Source organism: Anolis sagrei, chromosome Y, assembly GCF_037176765.1.
Source record: "Anolis sagrei isolate rAnoSag1 chromosome Y, rAnoSag1.mat, whole genome shotgun sequence".
NCBI lineage: Eukaryota > Metazoa > Chordata > Lepidosauria > Squamata > Dactyloidae > Anolis > Anolis sagrei.
The window spans coordinates 6,178,492-6,202,107 of record NC_090035.1 but is presented as its reverse complement, the minus strand read 5'-3'; the positions used below and the strand labels follow the sequence as shown (position 1 = coordinate 6,202,107).

At 47.2% G+C, this 23,616-nt stretch overlaps 1 protein-coding gene across 1 annotated transcript in view; it reads right to left on the bottom strand.

Annotated features, from left to right (window-relative positions):
- LOC137095311 (cytochrome P450 3A9-like) overlaps nt 1-23,616 on the bottom strand; it is a 75,240-nt gene that overhangs the window by 14,473 nt on the left and 37,151 nt on the right. Inside the window, exons 2-7 of the mRNA XM_067461782.1 lie at nt 11,839-11,932; nt 10,884-10,936; nt 9,871-9,970; nt 6,804-6,917; nt 1,204-1,292; nt 623-771 (exon numbers count right to left, since the gene is read on the bottom strand). Of these exons, the coding sequence (XP_067317883.1) occupies nt 623-771; nt 1,204-1,292; nt 6,804-6,917; nt 9,871-9,970; nt 10,884-10,936; nt 11,839-11,932 (599 nt within the window). The remainder of the gene's footprint in view (nt 1-622; nt 772-1,203; nt 1,293-6,803; nt 6,918-9,870; nt 9,971-10,883; nt 10,937-11,838; nt 11,933-23,616) is intronic.

Sequence of the window (23,616 nt, the reverse complement as noted above, 5' to 3'; positions counted from 1 at the left end):
TAGTCATACACTGGGTTGTTGTAGGTTTTTTCGGGCTATATGGCCATATTCTAGTAGCATTCTCTCCTGACGTTTCGCATGCATCTATGGCAAGCATCCTCAGAGGTTGTGAGGTCCTTACAACCTCTGAGGATGCCTGCCATAGATGTGGGCGAAACATCAGGAAAGAATGCTTCTGGAACATAGTCATACACTGGGTTGTTGTAGGTTTTTTCGGGCTATATGGCCATATTCTAGTAGCATTCTCTCCTGACGTTTTGCATGCATCTATGGCAAGCATCCTCAGAGGTTGTGAGGTCCTCACAACCTCTGAGGATGCTTTCCATAGATGTAGGTGAAACGTCAGGAGAGAATACTTCTAGAACATGGCCACATAGCCCAAAAAACCTACAACAACCCAGTGATTCCAGCCATGAAAGCCTTCAACAATACAGAGCCATAATTCTTTTTCCCCACCAAACCAGGAATTATGGGATGGACTATGACTCTCTATCCATTTTTTTCACCACTGAATGGATTTCCAGTCTACCCAAAGAGTAGAGCATAACATAACAACAACAACAAAACAACAATAACAACAATAACAACAAGGAAGACTGATTCCCGAAGGAGAGCAACTTACACATTAGAATAAATAACGGAGAGAAAAAGTTGAACTTCACAAGTTTCTTGGCGTGCTTGACAAAAGGGTCCTGGGCATTGTTCATGGAATCGATGTTGACCCCAAAGGAGCTGCTGGTGACCACGTCCATGCTGTAGGGTCCAATGACACTAAAGAGAGGCAATTGGAGGAGAAAGGGGTCAGAAAAGGTGGCCAAATCCTGCATTAATCAGTGTGTCCAAAACACAAAGGGCAAAAGTAATGTGGGTTCCATTTTCCTAGGCCTCTTTTACACCACCATATAAAATCCATATTATTTGCTTTGGGCTGGATTATATGGCAATGCAGACTCATATAATCCGACTCAAAGCATTTGGGGGAGGGAAGGGAAGAAACTAGTCCTGCCTCTTGTTGTCATTTTTGGCATTTCTTGGAGAAGCCGCAGTCTCCAGTCTCCATCATTCCACATTTTCCTTCTTGCTCTCAATCTTCCCAATAGACAGATTCATCACTGCAGAAATGGAGTTTCCCCAGAAAACAGCCCCTCTTCCCTGTGATGAAGCATGACTCAAATGGCTAGATGTACGACGATAGTTACTCACTCTTTAATATCCACAGGCTCTCCTTTGTCTGCTTTTTCTGCAAAGTTTTTGATGAGGCTTTTTGCATAGTGCTGGATGATAGGGAGCATCTTGGTAGGTGGAGCAGAAAATGGGAAAACAAGGTTAGGATGATGGCATTCCCATTGAGCCCTGCCTCATTTTTCGTTCCGAAAACAGACTGACGAGGCAACACAATGCCATACAATGCAGTAGAGTAGAATGACAACAAAACCAACGTGTAATGAATGCATTTATTATGATACTAGCTGTCCCCTGCCACACGTTATTGTGGCCCAGTCTGTGTATATGTGTTTTGTGTGTGTATATATGTGCGTTTGCATATATATGTGTAGTTTTGTGCATTCGTTGTAATGATTTTTTTAAAAATTTTTGGCTTTTAAAGTCTCTTCTGCTTTTCCCCCCATTGTTTTTATGAGTGATGGTCAGTCATTGGCCTGATATGTGTATTGTGTCCAAATTTGGTGTCAATTCATCCAGTGGTTTTTGAGTTATGTTAATCCCACAAACGAACATTACATTTTTATTTATATAGACTAGCTGTTCCCTGTCACATGATGCTGTGGCCCAGTCTGTGTATATGTGTTTTGCATGTGTATATATTTGTGTATATGTGTGTTTCCGTATATATATATGTGGTTTTGTGCATGCGTTGTTGTTTTTTTTTGGGGGGGGTAGCTTTTTAAATCTTTTTTGCTGTGTTTTCGGTGTTTTAATGTGTGATGGTTACTTCTTGGCCTTAGAGGTGTCTTGTGTCCAAATTTGGTGTCAATTCATCCAGTGTTTTAGAGTTATGTTAATCCCACAAACGAACATTACATTTTTATTACATTACATTTTATTACATTTGTGACGATGTGTAATTTTATTTCTATGGTTATATGTTGTTTAAACAGTAGTTAATAAATGGTAAGTATGTAGGATTATATTTTGTTAGAGATGGTGGCTGGTTTGGCTTGAGCTGAGTTGCCATAGCAACGGGGGTGGAGCCAACTGTCACTTCACGGGGCAGCAGTTTGAAATAGGCAGTCTGTAAGCCGGTGAGCTACAGGGAAGACTGATTTCTCTAGTGGGGGAATCAGGGAAGAGTCTGTGACTATTAGAGTTGCAGAAAGGACTGATTTCTCTAGTGGGAGAAACGGGGAACTAGTCTGTGACTGGTAGAGTTACAGGGAAGACTGAAATCTCTAGGTGGCGATTCAGGGAACTAGTCTGTGACCAAAGAGTTACAGGAGAAGGTAGTTGATCTTGTGGTGTGTGGAAAACCATAAGGAATACTATAGTTAGAGAACTATAGGGAAGACTGTTTCTTTAATATTAAGAATCAGGGTTTGGTTGGGAGCCAATTCTGTTAAATAAGCCTTTTAGCTTATTTGTTTTATTAGGAGAGTTGTCCAGGAAAGATACATCTGCTTACAGAAACCTCTTAAAGTCTGTACCTAAAGTTACTCATGAAACCTTACTAATGTAACCAATCAAGATTTGTGCCTCTTGTGAAGAAACAATTGAATATGTTATACTCCTGTTAAATAAATTTGTTACTGTTATCCTCAAGCCTTGCCTGATACAGTTTCTCCTAAGTCAAACAGCCTACATAAGACGTAAAACCAAACCAGGGACAGAAAACGCTACGCTATGAAATGAATAAAGCCTTCTGCAAATAATAGTCCCTTTATAAACTAGCTCCTAAGCTGATACTGGTCATTGCCTGGCTTTCCTCACAAACTTGGTGGCAGTAATTTTACGCTCCTTCACAACATTACATTACATTTTTATTTATATAGACTAGCCGTCCCCTGCCAGGCGTTGCTGTGGCCCAGTCTGTGTATATGTGTTTTGTGTGTGTATATATATGTTTATGTGTGTGTGTGTATATATGTGTATATATTTGTGTATATATGTGTGTTTGTGTATGGGTGTGTGTGTGGGTGTTTATATATGTGTATTTGTGTGTTTATATGTGTACATGCATATTGTGTATATGTGTGTGATTGTCTATATGCATGTTAGTGTGTATGTGTGTGTATATGTATGTGTGTGCATGAATGTGTGCATGTGTACATGTGTGTATGTATATGTCTGTGTGTATGTGTGTACATTTGTGTGTGTTTGTGCATACATGTGTGTGTATGAATGTGTGCATAGAATCATAGAATCAAAGAGTTGGAAGAGACCTCCTGGGTCATCCAGTCCAACCCCATTCTGCCAAGAAGCAGGAATATTGCCCCTGACAGATGGCCATCCAGCCTCTGTTTAAAAGCTTCCAAAGAAGGAGCCTCCACCACACTCCGGAGCAGAGAGTTCCACTGCTGAACGGCTCTCACAGTCAGGAAGTTCTTCCTCATGTTCAGATGGAATCTCCTCTCTTGTAGTTTGAAGCCATTGTTCCATTGCGTCCTAGTCTCCAGGGAAGCAGAAAACAAGCTTGCTCCCTCCTCCTCTCTGTGGCTTCCTCTCACATATTTATCCATGGCTATCATATCCCCTCTCAGCCTTCTCTTCTTCAGGCTAAACATGCCCAGCTCCTTAGGCCGCTCCTCATAGGGCTTGTTCTCCAGACCTTTTATCATTTTAGTGTATATGTATATGAGTGTATGTGTATGTATATATGGTGTATTTTTTGCGTTTTTAAGTCTGTTCCGCTGGGGTTTTGTGTGTGTGTCTATATGTGTGTGTGTGTTTAGGGATGATGGACACTTGTTGGCCTGAGAGGTGTATTGTGTCCAAACTTGGTGTCAATTCGTCTAGTGGTTTTTGAGTTATGCTAATCCCACAAACGAACATTACATTTTTATTTATATAGATTGCAATATAAGAAAAATTGCATACGTTCCGTTGGTAACAGAATGTACGCAATGATTCTTGTATTACAATCATCATAATAAATGAACTCCAAAGTCCACTTTGAGAAGATTCACTTTGCTCCGCTTTCCAAAGTCTAAAGGCAAGGCTGAACTTGGACAAAATGAGGAAACAGCCTCAGGCAGCAGATGCTGGGGGTCAGAGAGTGACATTAAGGTCATGGGGGGTGACATTTGATGTTCCTTGTGAATCCTGCCCTTCATTCCCAAAACCACCCCGTTGTCTTCAGAGGCAATGGAGTCGGCCAGTTGCCAGTCAAGTCAGGCTCCCTACATGGGATTGTGGTGCAGGGGAAGATGTTTTGTTCCTTGCCTCTGGCAGAAAAACATCTGAAGCCAAACGTCACCGAAGGAGAGAGAGCTGCACAGGCCAAGCTCACCATCACTCTTCAGACATTGCAGTTTGGATTTTTCCTCATTTAAGGAGAGATCAGTCTGTTCCAGCTGACAGTGGTTTCAAAAGATTTCCAGGATAATAAACCCAAGGGGGCATCTACACTGTAGAATTAATACACTTTAATTCTACTTTAATGGCCGTTGCTCAATGCTGTGGAATCATTTGGCTTTACTCTTTAGCATTGTTGGGTGGTACTTCAGCAAATGACAAATCCAAGGATTCCATAGCATAAAACCAGTGTAGTTAAAGTGGTATGAACTAATTCTATAGTGTAGATGCACCCCAAAACTCCACCTGTTCCAATCTGCTAGGAATGGCCCCAATTAATCCCCTGAGATCCCACTATTCCAGCTGCTTTGAAGGAGCCGCAATGGCACGATGGGTTAAGCCCTTGTGCCGGCTGAACTGCTGACCTGAAGGTCAGCTGTTCAAATGCACAAGACGGGGTGAGCTCCTGTCAGTCAGCTACAGCTTCCCATGTAAGGACATGAGAGAAACCACCCATAGGATGGTAACACATCCAGGCATCCCCTGGGCAACATCTTTGTAGATGGCTGATTCTCTCACACCAGAAGCAACTTGCAGTATATTCTCAATTTGCTTCTGACACAATAATCTATATAAATAAAAATGTAATGTTCGTTTGTGGGATTAACAGAACTCAAAAACCACTGGACGAATTGACACCAAATTTGGACACAAGACACTTAACAACCCAATGTATGTCCTTCACCCAAAAAAAAATTGATTTGGCCATTTGGGAGTTGTAGTTCCTGGGATTTATAGTTTACCTACAATTAAAGAACATTCTGAACCCCACCAACGATGGAATTGAACCAAACTTGGCACACAGTTCTCCCATGACCAACAGAAAATACTGAAAGGGTTTGGTGGGCAGTGTCCTTTGGTTTTGGAGTTGTAGTTCACCTACATCCAGCAATCACTGCGAAGTCAAACAATTATAGATCTCGATCAAACTACACAAATACTCAGTATGCCCAAATGTGAGCACTGGTGGAGTTTGGGGAAAATAGATTCTTGACATTTGGGAGCTGTAGTTGCTGGGATTTATAGTTCACCTACAATCAAAGAGAATTCTGAACCCCACCGATGATAGAATTGGGCCAAACATCCAACACAGAACCCCCATGACCACCAGAGTGGGCCACAGCAGGGGACGGCTAGTAAAATAAAATAAAAAGCTACTTAGAAAATATCCCAGTTTCCCCATTCTCGTCCTATTTCTCCCTTTGTCCTCAGCTAACTTCAGCTGCTGCAAGTGTAAAACCAGTTTAGTGTGATGAATAGGTGATCCCATGCTTTTGTTTACTTTTAGCTATGACGGTTGAATGAAAAGTAATGCCTCCACCTTCGTAGCTCCTCAACAGATGGCAGTACTGGTATGTGGCAGGTACTGGCTTGCTCAGTAGACTCTCCTCTACAATTCCATTTTGGAAGGAAGCCTTAGCATTGAATGGTTGTGTTGTTAAAGTGCAAAGTATGGAACCCTGCACAGTACAAGGGTTGAATGAAAAGTAATGCCTCCACCTTCGTAGCTCCTCAACAGATGGCTCTACTGGTATGCGGCAGGTACTGGCTTGTTCAGTAGACTCTCCTCTACAGTTCCATTTTGGCGGGAAGCCTTAGCATTGAATGGTTGTGTTGTTAAAGTGCAAAGTATGGGACCCTGCACAGGACAAGGGTTGAATGAAAAGTAATGCCTCCACCTTTGTAACTCCTCAACAGATGGAAGTACTGGTATGCGACAGGTACTGGCTTGTTCAGTAGACTATCCTCTACAGTTCCATTTTGGCAGGAAGCCTTAGCATTGAACGGTTGTGCTGTTAAAGTGTGAAGTATGGAACCCTGCGCAGAAGGTCGGTCAATGCGACTTAAGCAACGTGCAGTCATTGAATTCTTGACAGCAGAAGGTGTCACCCCAAAAGAGATTAATCACAGAATGCAAGCTGTTTATGGTGACTGTGTTGATGTGAGTACTGTGCGTCGTTGGGCGAGTAAGTTTAAAGATGTTGAAGTGGGAATGTCTGATTTGCGTGATAAACAAAGAGTTGGACATCCTGTGACAGCCGCCACCAAGTTTCACAAGCAAAAGGTTGACAGATTGATTCAGGGCGATCGTCATATTACTCAGAGTAAACTTTCAAGCAAGTTAAAGAGCACATTCTAAGGATTATTTCTGCGTTTGATTTATTAAAATATTCCCATCCAAACCCAAGTAACGAGGGTGGAGGCATTACTTTTCATTCAACCCTCATACATTGCCCCTCGTGGTGGTTTGTTGCAAACCGTCTGCACGTTCTTACCTCCTTCAACTTTCCACTGGTGAAGGTTGGAGAGAGCACGGTGCGGATCCTCTTCCAGTTTTCATCTTCAGCAAGGGAAACAGCACTTTCCAGTTTGCCAGTTGGGCCAAATTTCTGAAATTGGCGAGGGAAAAACCAAAAAACCATTATGGGAATAAATGTATCTGGTATGGATTGCATTAAGGTCTCTATTGGCATCCTCCTTCTCCTTCTCATCTCCATTTTTTCTTCCTATCCTTTGAAATGCAGGGTAATAAAACCCTGTTGTGTATCCAAATAACTCTGCTACTGCTTCCCATGTGAGGACAGGATGGTAACCCATCTGACTTGGCCATGGTGGTCCACACTCTTGGTACATGCCGAATAGACTACTGCAATGCTCTCTATGTGGGGCTGCCTTTGAAGACTGCCCGGAAGCTTCAACTAGTCAAACAGTCGGCAGTCAGGTTGCTCAGCGGAGCAGCATACAGTGAGGATACAACCCATCTGACTTGGCCATAGTGGTCCACGCTCTTGTTACATCCCGAATAGACTACTGCAACACTCTCTACATGGGGCTGCCTTTGAAGACTGCCCGGAAGCTTCAACTAGTCAAACAGTCGGCAGTCAGGTTGCTCAGCGGAGCAGCATACAGTGAGGATACGACCCATCTGACTTGGCCATAGTGGTCCATGCTCTTGTTACATGCCGAATAGACTACTGCAATGCTCTCTATGTGGGGCTGCCTTTGAAGACTGCCCGGAAGCTTCAACTAGTCAAACAGTCGGCAGTCAGGTTGCTCAGCGGAGCAGCATACAGTGAGGATACAACCCATCTGACTTGGCCATAGTGGTCCACGCTCTTGTTACATCCCGAATAGACTACTGCAACGCTCTCTACGTGGGGCTGCCTTTGAAGACTGCCCGGAAGCTTCAACTAGTCAAACAGTCGGCAGTCAGGTTGCTCAGCGGAGCAGCATACAGTGAGGATACAACCCATCTGACTTGGCCATAGTGGTCCACGCTCTTGTTACATCCCGAATAGACTACTGCAACGCTCTCTACATGGGGCTGCCTTTGAAGACTGCCCGGAAGCTTCAACTAGTCAAACAGTCGGCAGTCAGGTTGCTCAGCGGAGCAGCATACAGTGAGGATACAACCCATCTGACTTGGCCATAGTGGTCCACGCTCTTGTTACATCCCGAATAGACTACTGCAACGCTCTCTACATGGGGCTGCCTTTGAAGACTGCCCAGAAGCTTCAACTAGTCAAACAGTCGGCAGTCAGGTTGCTCACCGGAGCAGCATACAGGGAGCATTCAACTCCTGTGTTACGTCAGCTCCACTGGCTGCCGATCAGCTTCTGAGCACAATTCAAGGTGCTGGTTTTAACCTTTAAAGCCCTAAATGGTTCTGGCCCAGATTACCTGTCCGAATGTATCTCCTGTTATGAACCATCACGAAGTTTAAGATCTTCAGGAGAGGCCCTGCTCTTGATCCCACCACTATCACAAACGCAGTTGGTGGGAACGAGAGACAGGGCCTTCTGTGCAGTGGCCCCCCATCTATGGAACTCTCTCCCCAGGGACATCAGGTTGGCCACCTCCCTCCTGTCCTTTAGAAGACAATTGAAGACATGGCTTTGGGACTAGGCGTTTGATTAGTGGATAGCGGCAATTGAAATTGTGACATTGAATCTGCTCAGACTTGGATATGGTTTTAACTGTTTATTGTTTTAATGAATTGTATAATGTTTTTAATGATTTTAATGTCTTTAATGTTTATATGTTGATAGCATCATATGGAGCTTGTGTGAGCCCGCCCTGAGTCCCCTTTCCGGCGAGGAAGGGTGGAGTAAAAATGCATGAAATAAATAAATAAGCTCATCCATATGGTTCAGGAAAAGTTCAGTCTCTAGTGCAGGCCTGGGCAAACTTCCATGTGTTTTGAACTTCAACTCCCACCATTCCTAACAACCTACTGGCTGTTAGGAATTGTGGGAATTGAAGTCCAAAACACCTGGAGAGCCCAAGTTGGCCCATGCCTGCACTAGTGCTTCACTTAGAATCATAGCATCATAGAATCAAAGAGTTGGAAGAGGCCTCATGGGCCATCCAGTCCAACCCCATTCTGCCAAGAAGCAGGAATATTGCATTCAAATCATCCCTGACAGAAGGCCATCCAGCCTCTGTATAAAAGCTTCCAAAGAAGGAGCCTCCACCACACTCTGGGGCAGAGAGTTCCACTTCTGAACGGCTCTCACAGTCAGGAAGTTCTTCCTCATGTTCAGATGGAATCTCCTTCCTTGTAGTTTGAAGCCATTGTTCCATTGCATCCTAGTCTCCAGGGAAGCAGAAAACAAGCTTGCTCCCTCCTCCTCCCTGTGGCTTCCTCTCACATATTTATACATGGCTATCGTATCTCCTCTCAGCCTTCTCTTCTTCAGGCTAAAAATGCCCAGCTCCTTAAGCCGCTCCTCATAGGGCTTGTTCTCCAGACACTTGATCATTTTAGTCGCCCTCCTCTGGACACATTCCAGCTTGTCAGTATCTCTCTTCAATTGTGGTGCCCAGAATTGGACACAATTATGTCCTTCACCATCACATTGCCTAATTTCCACATCCTCTCTGCGCTTTCAGCCTTGCTTGTTCTTGGGAATGGGAGTTGGGCTGGATGGTCCTTATGGTACACACTATCAAGAGTTACTCATCTCTAAGAGAGAGGGGATTAGTTTGGATCATCAGGTTTAAGAGTGATTTTTTCCCACCTTGCAAGAATCATAGAATCCTAGAGTTGGAAGAGACCTCATGGGCCATCCAGTCCAACCCCATTCTGCCAAGAAGCAGGAAAATTGCATTCAAAGCACTCCCAACAGATAGCCATCCAGCCTCTGTTTAAAAGCCTCCAAAGAAGGAGCCTCCACCACACTCCCTATGGGGCAGAGAGTTCCACTGCTGAACAGCTCTCACAGTCAGGAAGTTCTTCCTAATGTTCAAATGGAATCGCCTTTCTTGTAGTTTGGAGCCATTGTTCCATTGCATCCTAGTCTCCAGGGAAGCAGAAAGACAAAGTCTCAAATGGGAACTTACCCTCCGATTGGTGAAAACCGAGTAGCACTCCTTCACTAAGACCGCTTTGATGACAGCTGGATCGGTGATGGCCAAGACTGGGGTTCGGCCATCGTAAAACCTAGGACAAAAATTTGTGCTCAAATTGTTGAAACTTGGTAGGTTTTTAAAATAAGAGATTTTGTGGGTCCAGGTCTTTTTTTTTCTCTCCTTCTAAGACAGTGTTTCTCAACCTAGGGGTCGGGACCCCCGTGGGGGTCACGAGGGGGTGTCAGAGGGGTCGCCAAAGACCATCAGAAAACATAGTATTTTCTGTTGATCATGGGGGTTCTGTGTGGAAAGTTCGGTCCAATTCTATCGGTGGGGTTCAGAATGCTATTTCATTGTGGGTAAACTATAAATCCCAATAATTACAACTCCCAAATGGCAAGGTCTATTTTCTCCAAACTCTACCAGTGTTCGCATTTGGGCATATTGAGTATTTGTGCCAAGTTTGATCCAGATCCATCATTGCTTGAATCCACAGTGTTCTCTGGAAGTAGGTGAACTACAACTCCAAAAAACTCAAGGTCAATGTCCACCAGACCTTCCCAGTATTTTCTCTTGGTCATGGGAATTCTGTGTGCCCAGTTCGATTCAATTCCATCATTGGTGGAGTTCAAAAGGCTCTTTAATTTTAGGTGAACTATAAATCCCAGCAACTCCAGCATTATCAAATGACAAAATCAATCACCCCCAACCTCACCAGTATTCAAATTTGGGCTTATTGGGTATTTGTGCCAAATTTGTTCCAGTGACTGAAAATACATCCTGCATATCAGATATTTACATGACGATTCATAACAGTAGCAAAATTACAGTTGTGAAGTAGCAACGAAAATAACATTATGGTTGGGGGTCACCACAACATGAGGACCTGTACTAAAGGGTCACGGCATTAGGAAGGTTAAGAACCACTGTTCTAAGATTTGAGTTGCTTAAACTAGCAATCATTTCAGTAGAGATTGGCAAATTAAAGAATATATGCTGCTTACCCCCAGATTTTTCCATATTTCTTAAAGCAGGCTTTGTCAAACGCCAAGAGTCCCTGTAAGGAAACGTTTTAATATAGAGTCAAAATGAAGCACCACAATAGACTACAATCAGTTGTACCAAAATTCAGTAAAATGCAGACACAATCTTAGAAACATTCATTGTTACAAGACACAGATGAGTGGATTCAGGCATTACAAGGAACTGTGGTTAGTTTACAACAGGACGTCTGTTCACCTTCATGTATGACATAAGGAAGTGGTGAAGGACATCAAGTGAGTTATAAAGTAGAAACCACCCATATTGCAAAATGTCAATCAATATTTGTGAGTAGGTTCTTGTGGGTGTTTTTGGGCTATATGGCCATGTTCTAGAGGCATTTCTCCTGACGTTTCGCCTGCATCTATGGCAAGCATCCCCAGAGGTAGTGAGATCTGTTGGGATTAGGACAACGGGTTTATATATCTGTGGAATGGCTGGGGTGGGGCAAAGAGCTCTTCTCTGCTGGAGCTAGGTGTGAATGTTTCAACTGACCACCTTCATTAGCATTTGAAGGCCTGGCTGAGCCTGGGAGAATCTTTCGTTGAGAGGTGTTAAGATGTGCCTGGTTGTTTCCTCTCTGCTGTTTTGCTGTTGTAATTTTAGAGTTTTTTTTAATAGTGGTAGCCAGATTTTGTTCATTTTCACAGTCTCTTCCTTTCTGTTGAAATTGTCCACATGCTTGTGGATTTCAATGGCTTCTCTCTGTAGTCTGACATGGTGGTTGTTGGAGTGGTCCAGCATTTCTGTGTTCTCAAATAATATGCTCACTACCTCTGAGGATGCTTGCCATAGATGCAGGTGAAACGTCAGGAGAAATGCCTCTAGAACATGGCCCTATAGCCCGAAAAAACCCCCACAAGAACCTAGTGATTCCAGCCATGAAAGCCTTCGACAATACAATATTTGTGAGCTTACTTTGCGATAGGCCAAAGCAGTCCCGATGAAAGGGAGGGGTCTAGGTCCTGGTATGCCCAACTTTTTGAAGACCCCGAAAGGCCAGATGCCATACCTGTAAAGCAGAAAAGTACGTTGAAATATGAAATGGTAGATTGCCATGATGGCCATTGTGTATGTTGAAACAAATTACATAGAATCATAGAGTTGGAAGAGACCGCATGGGCTATCCAGTCCAACCCCCTGCCATGAAGGAAAAGAACATTCAAAGTACCCCTGACAGATGGCCATCCAACCCGTTTAAAAGCCTCCAAAGAAGGAGCACCCACCAGACTCAGAGGCCGTGAGTTCCTCTGTTGAATGATTCTTATGGTCAGAAGGTTCTTCCTAATGTTGAAGTGGAAACTCTTTTTTTTGGTCATTTGAACCCATGGCTCCATTGAGTCCTAATCTCCAGAGCAGCGGAAAACAAGCATGCTCCCTCTTCCTTATGACATCTTTTCATATATTTAGATATGGAGATCATGTCTCCTCTCAACCTTCTCTTCTGAGGCAAAACAAACCCAATTCTTTAAGATGATCCTCCAAAAAAATCATGGTCTCCAGACTTTTGATCCTTTTAGTTGTCCTCCTCTGGACACCATCCATCTTGTCAACATTCCTCTTAAACTGTGGTGCCCAGAATATGACATAGTATTCCAGGTAAGAATACTATACCAGGTGAGAATACTATACCAGGTGAAGCTACTATACCAGGTGAGAATACTATACCAGGTGAGACTACTATACCAGGTGAGAATACTATACCAGGTGAGACTACTATACCAGGTGAGGCTACTATACCAGGTGAGACTATTATACCAGGTGAGACTACTATACCAGGTGGGGCTACTATATCAGGTGAGGCTACTATACCAGGTGAGAATACTACACCAGGTGAGGCTACTATACCAGGTGAGACTACTATACCAGGTGAGAATACTATACCAGGTGAGAATACTATACCAGGTGAGACTACTATACCAGGTGAGACTACTATACCAGGTGAGAATACTATACCAGGTGAGAATACTATACCAGGTGAGACTACTATACCAGGTGAGACTACTATACCAGGTGAGACTACTATACCAGGTGAGAATGCTATACCAGGTGAGACTACTATACCAGGTGAGACTACTATACCAGGTGAGACTACTATACCAGGTGAGAATACTATACCAGGTGAGACTACTATACCAGGTGAGAATGCTATACCAGGTGAGACTAGAATAGTTTTCTAAGATCTACAGAGACACTCGCTGGAACACCTCAGCAAGCGAGAGTCCAAAAGTGGCAGGCTCAAACCCAGAATCTCAATCAATGGCTGATACCAAATGAGAGACTCCCCCCTGGGCACACAGAAAACTGGGCGACTTGGAAGGCGCTGAACAGACTGCGCTCTGGCACCACGAGATGCAGAGCCAACCTCAAGAAATGGAGCCACAAAGTGGAATCCACGACATGCAAGTGTGGAGAAGAGCAAACCACTGATCATCTGCTGCAATGCAACCTGAGTCCTGCTACATGCACAATGGTGGACTTCCTTGCGGTTCAGTCACTTGACCAACGGTAGTACTATCTAATCCGGATTTTACTAGTTTATTTGAAAGATGATCATGAGGAACCTTGTCAAGATATGCTACATCCACAGCATTACCTGTAGATCAGTCCTAAGGTAGATAAGTCACATGGACTTTGATAGATCCATGCCTGTACATCATTTGGAAACAGTGACATCAAGTGACAGACTGTATGTGTGGAAGAGTCGCCAGAGATGAAATACCACCTTGGTTCTGATAGAGCTGCTGCTTCCATCAGGTTGAGTTATCAAGGTGTGTTTCCATGTGAACTGGTCTAGGAAGAACAAGAGTGTGAAGATCTAAAAACTCCCATCTCTGGAGATTGTGGCGCAGCTGGCTGAGTATCATTTGACTTTACTCTTTAGCATTGTCGGGTGGTCCTTCACCAAGGATTCCATAGCATAAAGCCAGTGCAGTTAAAGTGGTATGAACCAATTCTATAGCGTAGAGGCACCCCAAAACTCCAACTGTTCCAATCTGCTAGGAATGGTCCCAATTAATCCCCTGAGATCCCACTATTCCAGCTGCTTTGAAGGAGCCACAATGGCACAATGGGTTAAACCCTTGTGCCGGCTGAACCACTGCATTAAGATCACTCTGACCAAAAGATCATGAGTTCAAAGCCAGCCCGGGTTGGAGTGAGTTTCCAACCAATTGTGTAGCCTGTTGTCGACCTTTGCAACCTGAAAGACAGTTGCATCTGTCAAGTAGGAAAATTAGGTACCACCTTAAAGTGTGGGGAGGCTAAATTAACTAATTTATGAGGCCATAAAGAAGACTCCAGCAAGCACTCCAGCAAAAGTATGCAGGGAATGCGGAAGTACTTCATCAGTGTTGCAGATGGACGATGAAAGCCTCTGTGTATGTCTGTATGTGTTGTATGTCAAAAATTGGCATTGAATGTTTGCCATATATGTGTACACTGTAATCCACCCTGAGTCCCCTGTGGGGTGAGAAGGGTGGAATATAAAAGCTGTAAATAAATAAATAAATAAATAAAAGCTTAGTGCAGAGGCACTGAGCCAGTCTCACCACTAGTGAGATAATGCTCCAGGTGAGAGAGGTGGCTGCCAAGGTAGCGGAAATGGCCCACATTTTCTAATGTTTTTTATCTTATTGTCTGTGTTGGCATCGAATTGTGCCTTTTGTAAGCCGCCCTGAGTCCCCCCTCGGGGTTGAGAAGGGCGGGGTAGAAATGCGCAAAATAAATAAATAAATAAATAAATGTCACGCCATTAAGCTGTATCTCTGGCATTGGAGAGGGGTTGGTTGGTGACTGTTGGAACAGCACTTTGGTTTGTGAGTTGTTGTAGGTTTTTCCGGGCTATATGGCCATGTTCTGGAGGCAATTTTTCTCCTGACGTTTCGCCTGCATCTATGGCAAGCATCTTCAGAGGTAATGAGCACTTTGGTTTTCTCGATGTTCAATGACAGGTTGAGCTTCTTGTATGCTTCTGCAAAGGTGTTTAGAGTGGCTTGTAGATCTTCTTCTGAATGTGCACAGATGACGTTGTCATCAGCATACTGGAGTTCTATAACAGATGTTGTAACCTTGGTTTTGGCTTTCAGTTTGCTGAGGTTAAATAGCTTGCCATCTGTCCGACAGATTATTTCCACTCCGGTGGGAAGCTTCCCATCAACAAGTTGAAGTATCATAGCGATGAAGATGGAGAATAAAGTTGGGGCAATAACACATCCTTGTTTGGCACCTGATTCCACCTTAAATGGGTCACTTTGAAAGCCACTGCTGTCCAAGACTGTTGCCATCATGTCCTCATGGAGGAGCCGCAGGATGTTCACAAATCTGTTAGGGCACCCGATTTTTAGGAGGATGGTCCAGAGAGCGCTGCAATTCATTGTGTCGAATGCCTTTGCAAGGTCAATGAATGCCATGTACAGAGCTGTATGTAATAGTCCCCTAATGATGATTTCCACTCCGGTGGGAAGCTTCCCATCAACAAGGTGAAGTATCATCGCGATGAAGATGGAGAATAAGGTTGGGACAATAACACATCTTTGTTTGACACCTGATTCCACCTTAAATGGGTCACTTTGGGAGCCATTGCTGTCCAAGACTGTTGCCATCATGTCATCGTGGAGGAGCCGCAGGATGTTCACGAATTTCTTAGGGTACCCGATTTTTAGGAGGATGGTCCAGAGAGCGCTGCGATTCACTGTGTCGAATGCCTTTGCAAGGTCGATGAATGCCATGTACAGAGGTTGGTTTTGTTCCCTGCATTTTTCTTGGAGCTGTCGTGCAGTTTGGGAGCCATTGTTGTCCAAAACTGTTGCCATCATGTCATCATGGAGGAGCCGCAGGATATTCACAATTTGTTAGAGCATAAGTTCTTTCTCCCATCCTGGACATCATTCCACAGATATGTAAACCCATATTCCTAGTTTCCAACAAACCTCACTACCTCTGAGGATGCTTGCCACAGATGCAGGCAAAACGTCAGGAGAGAATGCTTCTAGAACATAGCCATACAGCCCGAAAAACCTACAACAACCCAGAGAAATGTTTGATGAATGTGGCACTGAAGGATCGTCTTGTGCAGTATCACACAGCTGTGATTAAGAATGGAAAGACAGAGAAAAGAGAGCAAAGTGTGATGACTTCCATATTGGAAGCAGGTAATTTGCAAGAGGGAGACAAAAGCAGGCTTCTGGATAGTGCAGATAGAAGAAGGAAAGTGATGTTTGATGAATGTGGCACTGGGCCCGGTCCTGTTCAACATCTTTATTAATGACTTAGATGAAGGGTTAGAAGGCAGGATCATCAAGTTTGCAGACGACACCAAATTGCGAGGGAGAGCCAACACCCCAGAGGACAGGAGCAGGATTCAAAACCATCTTGACAGATGAGAGATGGGCCAAAACTAACAAAATGAAGTTCAACAGTGACAAATGCAAGATACTCCACTTTGGCAGGAAAAATGAAATGCAAAGATACAAAATGGGGGACACTTGGCTCGAGAGCAGTACGTGTGAAAAAGATCTTGGAGTCCTCGTGGACAACAAGTTAAACATCAGCCAACAATGTGATGTGGCGGCAAAAAAAGCCAATGGGATTTTGGCCTGCATCAAGAGGAGCATAGTGTCTAGGTCCAGGGAAGTCATGCTACCCATGCTCTATTCTGCTTTGGTTAGACCACATCTGGAATATTGTGTCCAATTCTGTGCACCACAATTCAAGAGAGATATTGACAAGCTGGAATGTGTCCAGAGGAGAGCGACTAAAATGATAAAGGGTCTGGAGAACAAGCCCTATGAGGAGCGGCTTAAGGAGCTGGGCATGTTTAGCCTGAAGAAGAGAGGGCTGAGAGGAGATATGATAGCCATGTATAAATATGTGAGAGGAAGCCACAGGGAGGAGGGAGCAAGCTTGTTTTCTGCATCCTTGGAGACTAGGACGCAATGGAACAATGGCTTCAAACTACAAGAGAGGAGATTCCATCTGAACATGAGGAAGATCTTCCTGACTGTGAGAGCCGTTCAGCAGTGGAACTCTCTGCCCCGGAGTGTGGTGGAGGCTCCTTCTTTGGAAGCTGGATGGTCACCTGTCAGGGGTGATTTGAATGCAATATTCCTGCTTCTTGGCTGAATGGGGTTGGACTGGATGGCCCAGGAGGTCTCTTCCAACTCTTGGATTCTATGATTCTATGATTCTAACACAGCTGTGATTAAGAATGGAGAGCCAGAAAAAAGAGAGCAAAGTGTGATGACTTCCATATTGGAAACAGGTAATTTGCAAGAGGGAGACAAAAGCCGGCTTCTGGATAGTGCAGATAGAAGAAGGAAAGTGATGTTCCATTTAAGCAAAATTAGCTTAGCTGTTAGGGGGGGAAAAACAGCGGCACTCCATCCTTTCATAAATAGAACACAATGTTGGGATGAAAGATCTTTGAAACCGTTCCCAGAGGCGGTCAAGTTGTTAATGTTAACTCGGGAACTGAGCATTTACGCTGGTCCAGGGAAAGAAAGGAAATGTGCTGTCGACATCCCCCTCCGCCTTCATCCTTTTCCCTCCCACTTTGGCAATAAGGGCTTTGCGAGAGTGTTTAATAAGCCCTGCTGTTGATAAAGCGCCGGGCGCACGCTTGCTGCTGCGGCACACATCTTCAGAGGAAGGAGATAACCCCGAGGTAAAAGCAATCATTTCATAAAGGGAAAGGTGCCCTCGTGGAGACCGGGCCTTCAAGGCTTGAGCAAGGAGAGAGAAAGGGAGAGAGAGGCTGAGATTTCTCTCCCGGCTCTTTGCCAAACCAAGGCACCCAGATAGGAAGCCGGAGCCAAAGAGCGCACGAAGAGAGGAAAAATAAAATGCTGCTTGCACATATTTATTGCTGAGGAATCAAAGCCGAGTTAGGAGTTGTGGCCTGAATTGAAGAATCAAAGGAATTCTTTGTTTGGGTTTGGAGGATGGGTTTTTTCCCCCTCCTCAACTTGCTTCTTGATTTAAAGTGGTCTGTTTGCAGAAAGAGTATTTAGAAAAACATTTCAAGGCCCACTTTCGGGATTTTACCTATAGAACTACAGTTTTTGGAGCCACCATAGACCTCCAGAGGACAGGAGCAGGATTCAAAAAATCTTGACAGATTAGAGAGATGGGCCAAAACTAACAAAATGAAGTTCAACAGGGACAAATGCAAGATATTCCACTTTGGCAGGAAAAACGACATGCAAAGATACAGAATGGGGGACAATGCCTGGCTCGAGAGCAGTACGTGTGAAAAAGATCTTGGAGTCCTCGTGGACAACAAGTTAAACATGAGCCAACAATGTGATGTGGTGGCAAAAAAAGCCAATGGGATTTTGGCCTGCATCAAGAGGAGCCTAGTGTCTAGATCTAGGGAAGTCATGCTCCCCATGCTCTATTCTGCTTTGGTTAGACCACACCTGGAATATTGTGTCCAATTCTGGGCACCACAATTGAAGAGAGATATTGACAAGCTGGAATGTGTCCAGAGGAGGGCGACTAAAATGATCAAGGGTCTGGAGAACAAGCCCTATGAGGAGCGGCTTAAGGAGCTGGGCATGTTTAGCCTGAAGAAGAGAAGGCTGAGAGGGGATATGATAGCCATGTATAAATATGTGAAAGGAAGCCACAGGGAGGAAGGGAGCAAGCTTTTTTTCTGCTTCCCTGGAGACTAGGACGCGGAACAATGGCTTCAAACTACAAGAGAGGATATTCCATCTGAACACGAGGAAGAACTTCCTGACTGTGAGAGCCGTTCAGCAGTGGAACTCTCTGCCCCAGAGTGTGGTGGAGGCTCCTTCTTTGGAAGCTTTTAAACAGAGGCAGGATGGCCATCTGTCAGGGGTGATTTGAATGCAATATTCCTGCTTCTTGGCAGAATGGGGTTGGACTGGATGGCCCATGAGGTCTCTTCCAACTCTTTGATTCTATGATTCTTGTTGTTTGGGAAGTCAATGTTGGTTTAGGAGAAAGTCTGAAATGAAATCTATTGCTAGACTCGTTGAGTCACTTCTATTTATCTCTGTGTTGATTCAGCGCAGTGCTGTAGTTTGAGGGTGGACTAAAGGTGCACCTACATTGAAGAATTAAAGCAGTTTGACTCTACTTTAACTGCCATGGCTCAGTGCTATGGATTCCTAGGATTTGTAGGGTCCCTGGTCAAGTGGTCCCTGGTCAAAGGGGTCCCTGGTCAAAGTGGTCCCTGGTCAAAGTGGTCCCTGGTCAAAGTGGTCCCTGGTCAAAGTGGTCCCTGGTCTAAGGGGTCCCTGGTCAAAGGGGTCCCTGGTCAAAGGGGTCCCTGGTCAAAGTGGTCCCTGGTCAAAGTGGTCCCTGGTCAAAGTGGTCCCTGGACAAAGTGGTCCCTGGTCAAAGTGGTCCCTGGTCTAAGGGGTCCCTGGTCAAAGGGGTCCCTGGACAAATGGTCCCTGGTCAAAGTGGTCCCTGGACAAAGTGGTCCCTGGTCAAAGTGGTCCCTGGTCTAAGGGGTCCCTGGTCAAAGTGGTCCCTGGACAAAGTGGTCCCTGGTCAAAGTGGTCCCTGGTCTAAGGGGTCCCTGGTCAAAGGGGTCCCTGGACAAATGGTCCCTGGTCAAAGTGGTCCCTGGACAAAGTGGTCCCTGGTCAAAGTGGTCCCTGGTCTAAGGGGTCCCTGGTCAAAGTGGTCCCTGGACAAAGTGGTCCCTGGTCTAAGGGGTCCCTGGACAAAGTGGTCCCTGGTCAAAGTGGTCCCTGGTCTAAGGGGTCCCTGGTCAAAGTGGTCCCTGGACAAAGTGGTCCCTGGTCTAAGGGGTCCCTGGACAAAGGGGTCCCTGGTCAAAGTGGTCCCTGGTCAAAGTGGTCCCTGGTCAAAGTGGTCCCTGGACAAAGTGGTCCCTGGTCAAAGTGGTCCCTGGTCTAAGGGGTCCCTGGACAAATGGTCCCTGGTCAAAGTGGTCCCTGGTCAAAGTGGTCCCTGGTCTAAGGGGTCCCTGGTCAAAGTGGTCCCTGGACAAAGTGGTCCCTGGTCAAAGTGGTCCCTGGTCAAAGTGGTCCCTGGTCTAAGGGGTCCCTGGACAAATGGTCCCTGGTCAAAGTGGTCCCTGGTCAAAGTGGTCCCTGGTCAAAGTGGTCCCTGGTCAAAGTGGTCCCTGGTCAAAGGGGTCCCTGGTCAAAGTGGTCCCTGGTCTAAGGGGTCCCTGGACAAATGGTCCCTGGTCAAAGTGGTCCCTGGTCAAAGGGGTCCCTGGTCAAAGTGGTCCCTGGTCAAAGGGGTCCCTGGTCAAAGTGGTCCCTGGTCAAAGGGGTCCCTGGTCAAAGGGGTCCCTGGTCAAAGGGGTCCCTGGTCAAAGGGGTCCCTGGTCAAAGTGGTCCCTGGTCTAAGGGGTCCCTGGTCAAAGGGGTCCCTGGTCAAAGTGGTCCCTGGTCTAAGGGGTCCCTGGACAAATGGTCCCTGGTCAAAGTGGTCCCTGGTCAAAGGGGTCCCTGGTCAAAGTGGTCCCTGGTCTAAGGGGTCCCTGGTCAAAGGGGTCCCTGGTCAAAGGGGTCCCTGGTCAAAGTGGTCCCTGGTCAAAGGGGTCCCTGGTCAAAGTGGTCCCTGGTCAAAGGGGTCCCTGGTCAAAGTGGTCCCTGGTCAAAGGGGTCCCTGGTCAAAGGGGTCCCTGGTCAAAGGGGTCCCTGGTCAAAGGGGTCCCTGGTCAAAGTGGTCCCTGGTCTAAGGGGTCCCTGGTCAAAGTGGTCCCTGGTCAAAGGGGTCCCTGGTCAAAGTGGTCCCTGGTCAGAGTGGTCCCTGGTCAAAGTGGTCCCTGGTCTAAGGGGTCCCTGGTCAAAGTGGTCCCTGGTCAAAGGGGTCCCTGGACAAATGGTCCCTGGTCAAAGTGGTTCCTGGACAAAGGGGTCCCTGGTCAAAGGGGTCCCTGGTCAAAGGGGTCCCTGGTCAAAGGGGTCCTTGGTCAAAGGGGTCCCTGGTCAAAGGGGTCCCTGGTCAAAGGGGTCCCTGGTCAAAGGGGTCCCTGGTCAAAGGGGTCCCTGGACAAAGGGGTCCCTGGTCAAAGGGGTCCCTGGTCAAAGGGGTCCCTGGTCAAAGGGGTCCCTGGACAAAGGGGTCCCTGGTCAAAGGGGTCCCTGGTCAAAGGGGTCCCTGGTCAAAGGGGTCCCTGGTCAAAGTGGTCCCTGGTCAAAGGGGTCCCTGGTCAAAGGGGTCCCTGGTCAAAGGGGTCCCTGGTCAAAGTGGTCCCTGGTCAAAGGGGTCCCTGGTCAAAGGGGTCCCTGGACAAATGGTCCCTGGTCAAAGTGGTCCCTGGTCAAAGTGGTCCCTGGTCAAAGGGGTCCCTGGTCAAAGTGGTCCCTGGTCAAAGGGGTCCCTGGTCAAAGGGGTCCCTGGTCAAAGGGGTCCCTGGTCAAAGGGGTCCTTGGTCAAAGGGGTCCCTGGACAAAGGGGTCCCTGGTCAAAGGGGTCCCTGGTCAAAGGGGTCCCTGGTCAAAGGGGTCCCTGGACAAAGGGGTCCCTGGTCAAAGGGGTCCCTGGTCAAAGGGGTCACTGGTCAAAGGGGTCACTGGTCAAAGGGGTCCCTGGTCAAAGGGGTCCCTGGTCAAAGGGGTCCCTGGTCAAAGTGGTCCCTGGTCAATGGGGTCCCTGGTCAATGGGGTCCCTGGACAAAGGGGTCCCTGGTCAAAGGGGTCCCTGGTCAAAGGGGTCCCTGGTCAAAGGGGTCCCTGGTCAAAGGGGTCCCTGGTCAAAGGGGTCCCTGGTCAAAGGGGTCCCTGGTCAAAGTGGTCCCTGGTCAAAGTGGTCCCTGGTCTAAGGGGTCCCTGGTCAAAGTGGTCCCTGGTCAAAGGGGTCCCTGGTCAAAGTGGTCCCTGGTCAAAGGGGTCCCTGGTCAAAGGGGTCCCTGGTCAAAGTGGTCCCTGGTCAAAGTGGTCCCTGGTCAAAGGGGTCCCTGGTCAAAGGGGTCCCTGGTCAAAGTGGTCCCTGGTCAAAGGGGTCCCTGGTCAAAGGGGTCCCTGGTCAAAGTGGTCCCTGGTCAAAGGGGTCCCTGGTCAAAGGGGTCCCTGGTCAAAGGGGTCCCTGGTCAAAGGGGTCCCTGGACAAATGGTCCCTGGTCAAAGTGGTCCCTGGTCAAAGTGGTCCCTGGTCAAAGGGGTCCCTGGTCAAAGGGGTCCCTGGACAAATGGTCCCTGGTCAAAGGGGTCCCTGGTCAAAGGGGTCCCTGGTCAAAGGGGTCCCTGGTCAAAGGGGTCCCTGGACAAATGGTCCCTGGTCAAAGGGGTCCCTGGTCAAAGTGGTCCCTGGTCTAAGGGGTCCCTGGTCAATGGGGTCCCTGGACAAAGGGGTCCCTGGTCAAAGGGGTCCCTGGTCAAAGGGGTCCCTGGTCAAAGGGGTCCCTGGTCAAAGTGGTCCCTGGTCAAAGTGGTCCCTGGTCTAAGGGGTCCCTGGTCAATGGGGTCCCTGGACAAAGGGGTCCCTGGTCAAAGGGGTCCCTGGTCAAAGGGGTCCCTGGTCAAAGTGGTCCCTGGTCAAAGTGGTCCCTGGTCTAAGGGGTCCCTGGTCAATGGGGTCCCTGGACAAAGGGGTCCCTGGTCAAAGGGGTCCCTGGTCAAAGGGGTCCCTGGTCAAAGGGGTCCCTGGTCAAAGTGGTCCCTGGTCAAAGTGGTCCCTGGTCTAAGGGGTCCCTGGTCAATGGGGTCCCTGGACAAAGGGGTCCCTGGTCAAAGGGGTCCCTGGTCAAAGGGGTCCCTGGTCAAAGTGGTCCCTGGTCAAAGTGGTCCCTGGTCTAAGGGGTCCCTGGTCAATGGGGTCCCTGGACAAAGGGGTCCCTGGTCAATGGGGTCCCTGGTCAAAGGGGTCCCTGGTCAAAGGGGTCCCTGGTCAAAGGGGTCCCTGGACAAATGGTCCCTGGTCAAAGTGGTCCCTGGTCAATGGGGTCCCTGGTCTAAGGGGTCCCTGGTCAATGGGGTCCCTGGTCAAAGGGGTCCCTGGTCAAAGTGGTCCCTGGTCTAAGGGGTCCCTGGTCAAAGGGGTCCCTGGTCAAAGGGGTCCCTGGTCAAAGGGGTCCTTGGTCAAAGGGGTCCCTGGTCAAAGGGGTCCCTGGTCAAAGGGGTCCCTGGTCAAAGGGGTCCTTGGTCAAAGGGGTCCTTGGTCAAAGGGGTCCCTGGTCAAAGGGGTCCCTGGACAAAGGGGTCCCTGGTCAAAGGGGTCCCTGGACAAAGGGGTCCCTGGTCAAAGGGGTCCCTGGTCAAAGGGGTCCCTGGTCAAAGGGGTCCCTGGTCAAAGGGGTCCCTGGACAAAGGGGTCCCTGGTCAAAGGGGTCCCTGGACAAAGGGGTCCCTGGTCAAAGGGGTCCCTGGTCAAAGGGGTCCCTGGTCAAAGGGGTCCCTGGTCAAAGGGGTCCCTGGTCAAAGGGGTCCCTGGTCAAAGGGGTCCCTGGACAAAGGGGTCCCTGGTCAAAGGGGTCCCTGGTCAAAGGGGTCCCTGGTCAAAGGGGTCCCTGGTCAAAGGGGTCCCTGGTCAAAGGGGTCCCTGGTCAAAGGGGTCCCTGGACAAATGGTCCCTGGTCAAAGTGGTCCCTGGTCAAAGTGGTCCCTGGTCTAAGGGGTCCCTGGTCAATGGGGTCCCTGGTCAAAGGGGTCCCTGGTCAAAGGGGTCCCTGGTCAAAGGGGTCCCTGGTCAAAGTGGTCCCTGGTCAAAGGGGTCCCTGGTCTAAGGGGTCCCTGGTCAAAGGGG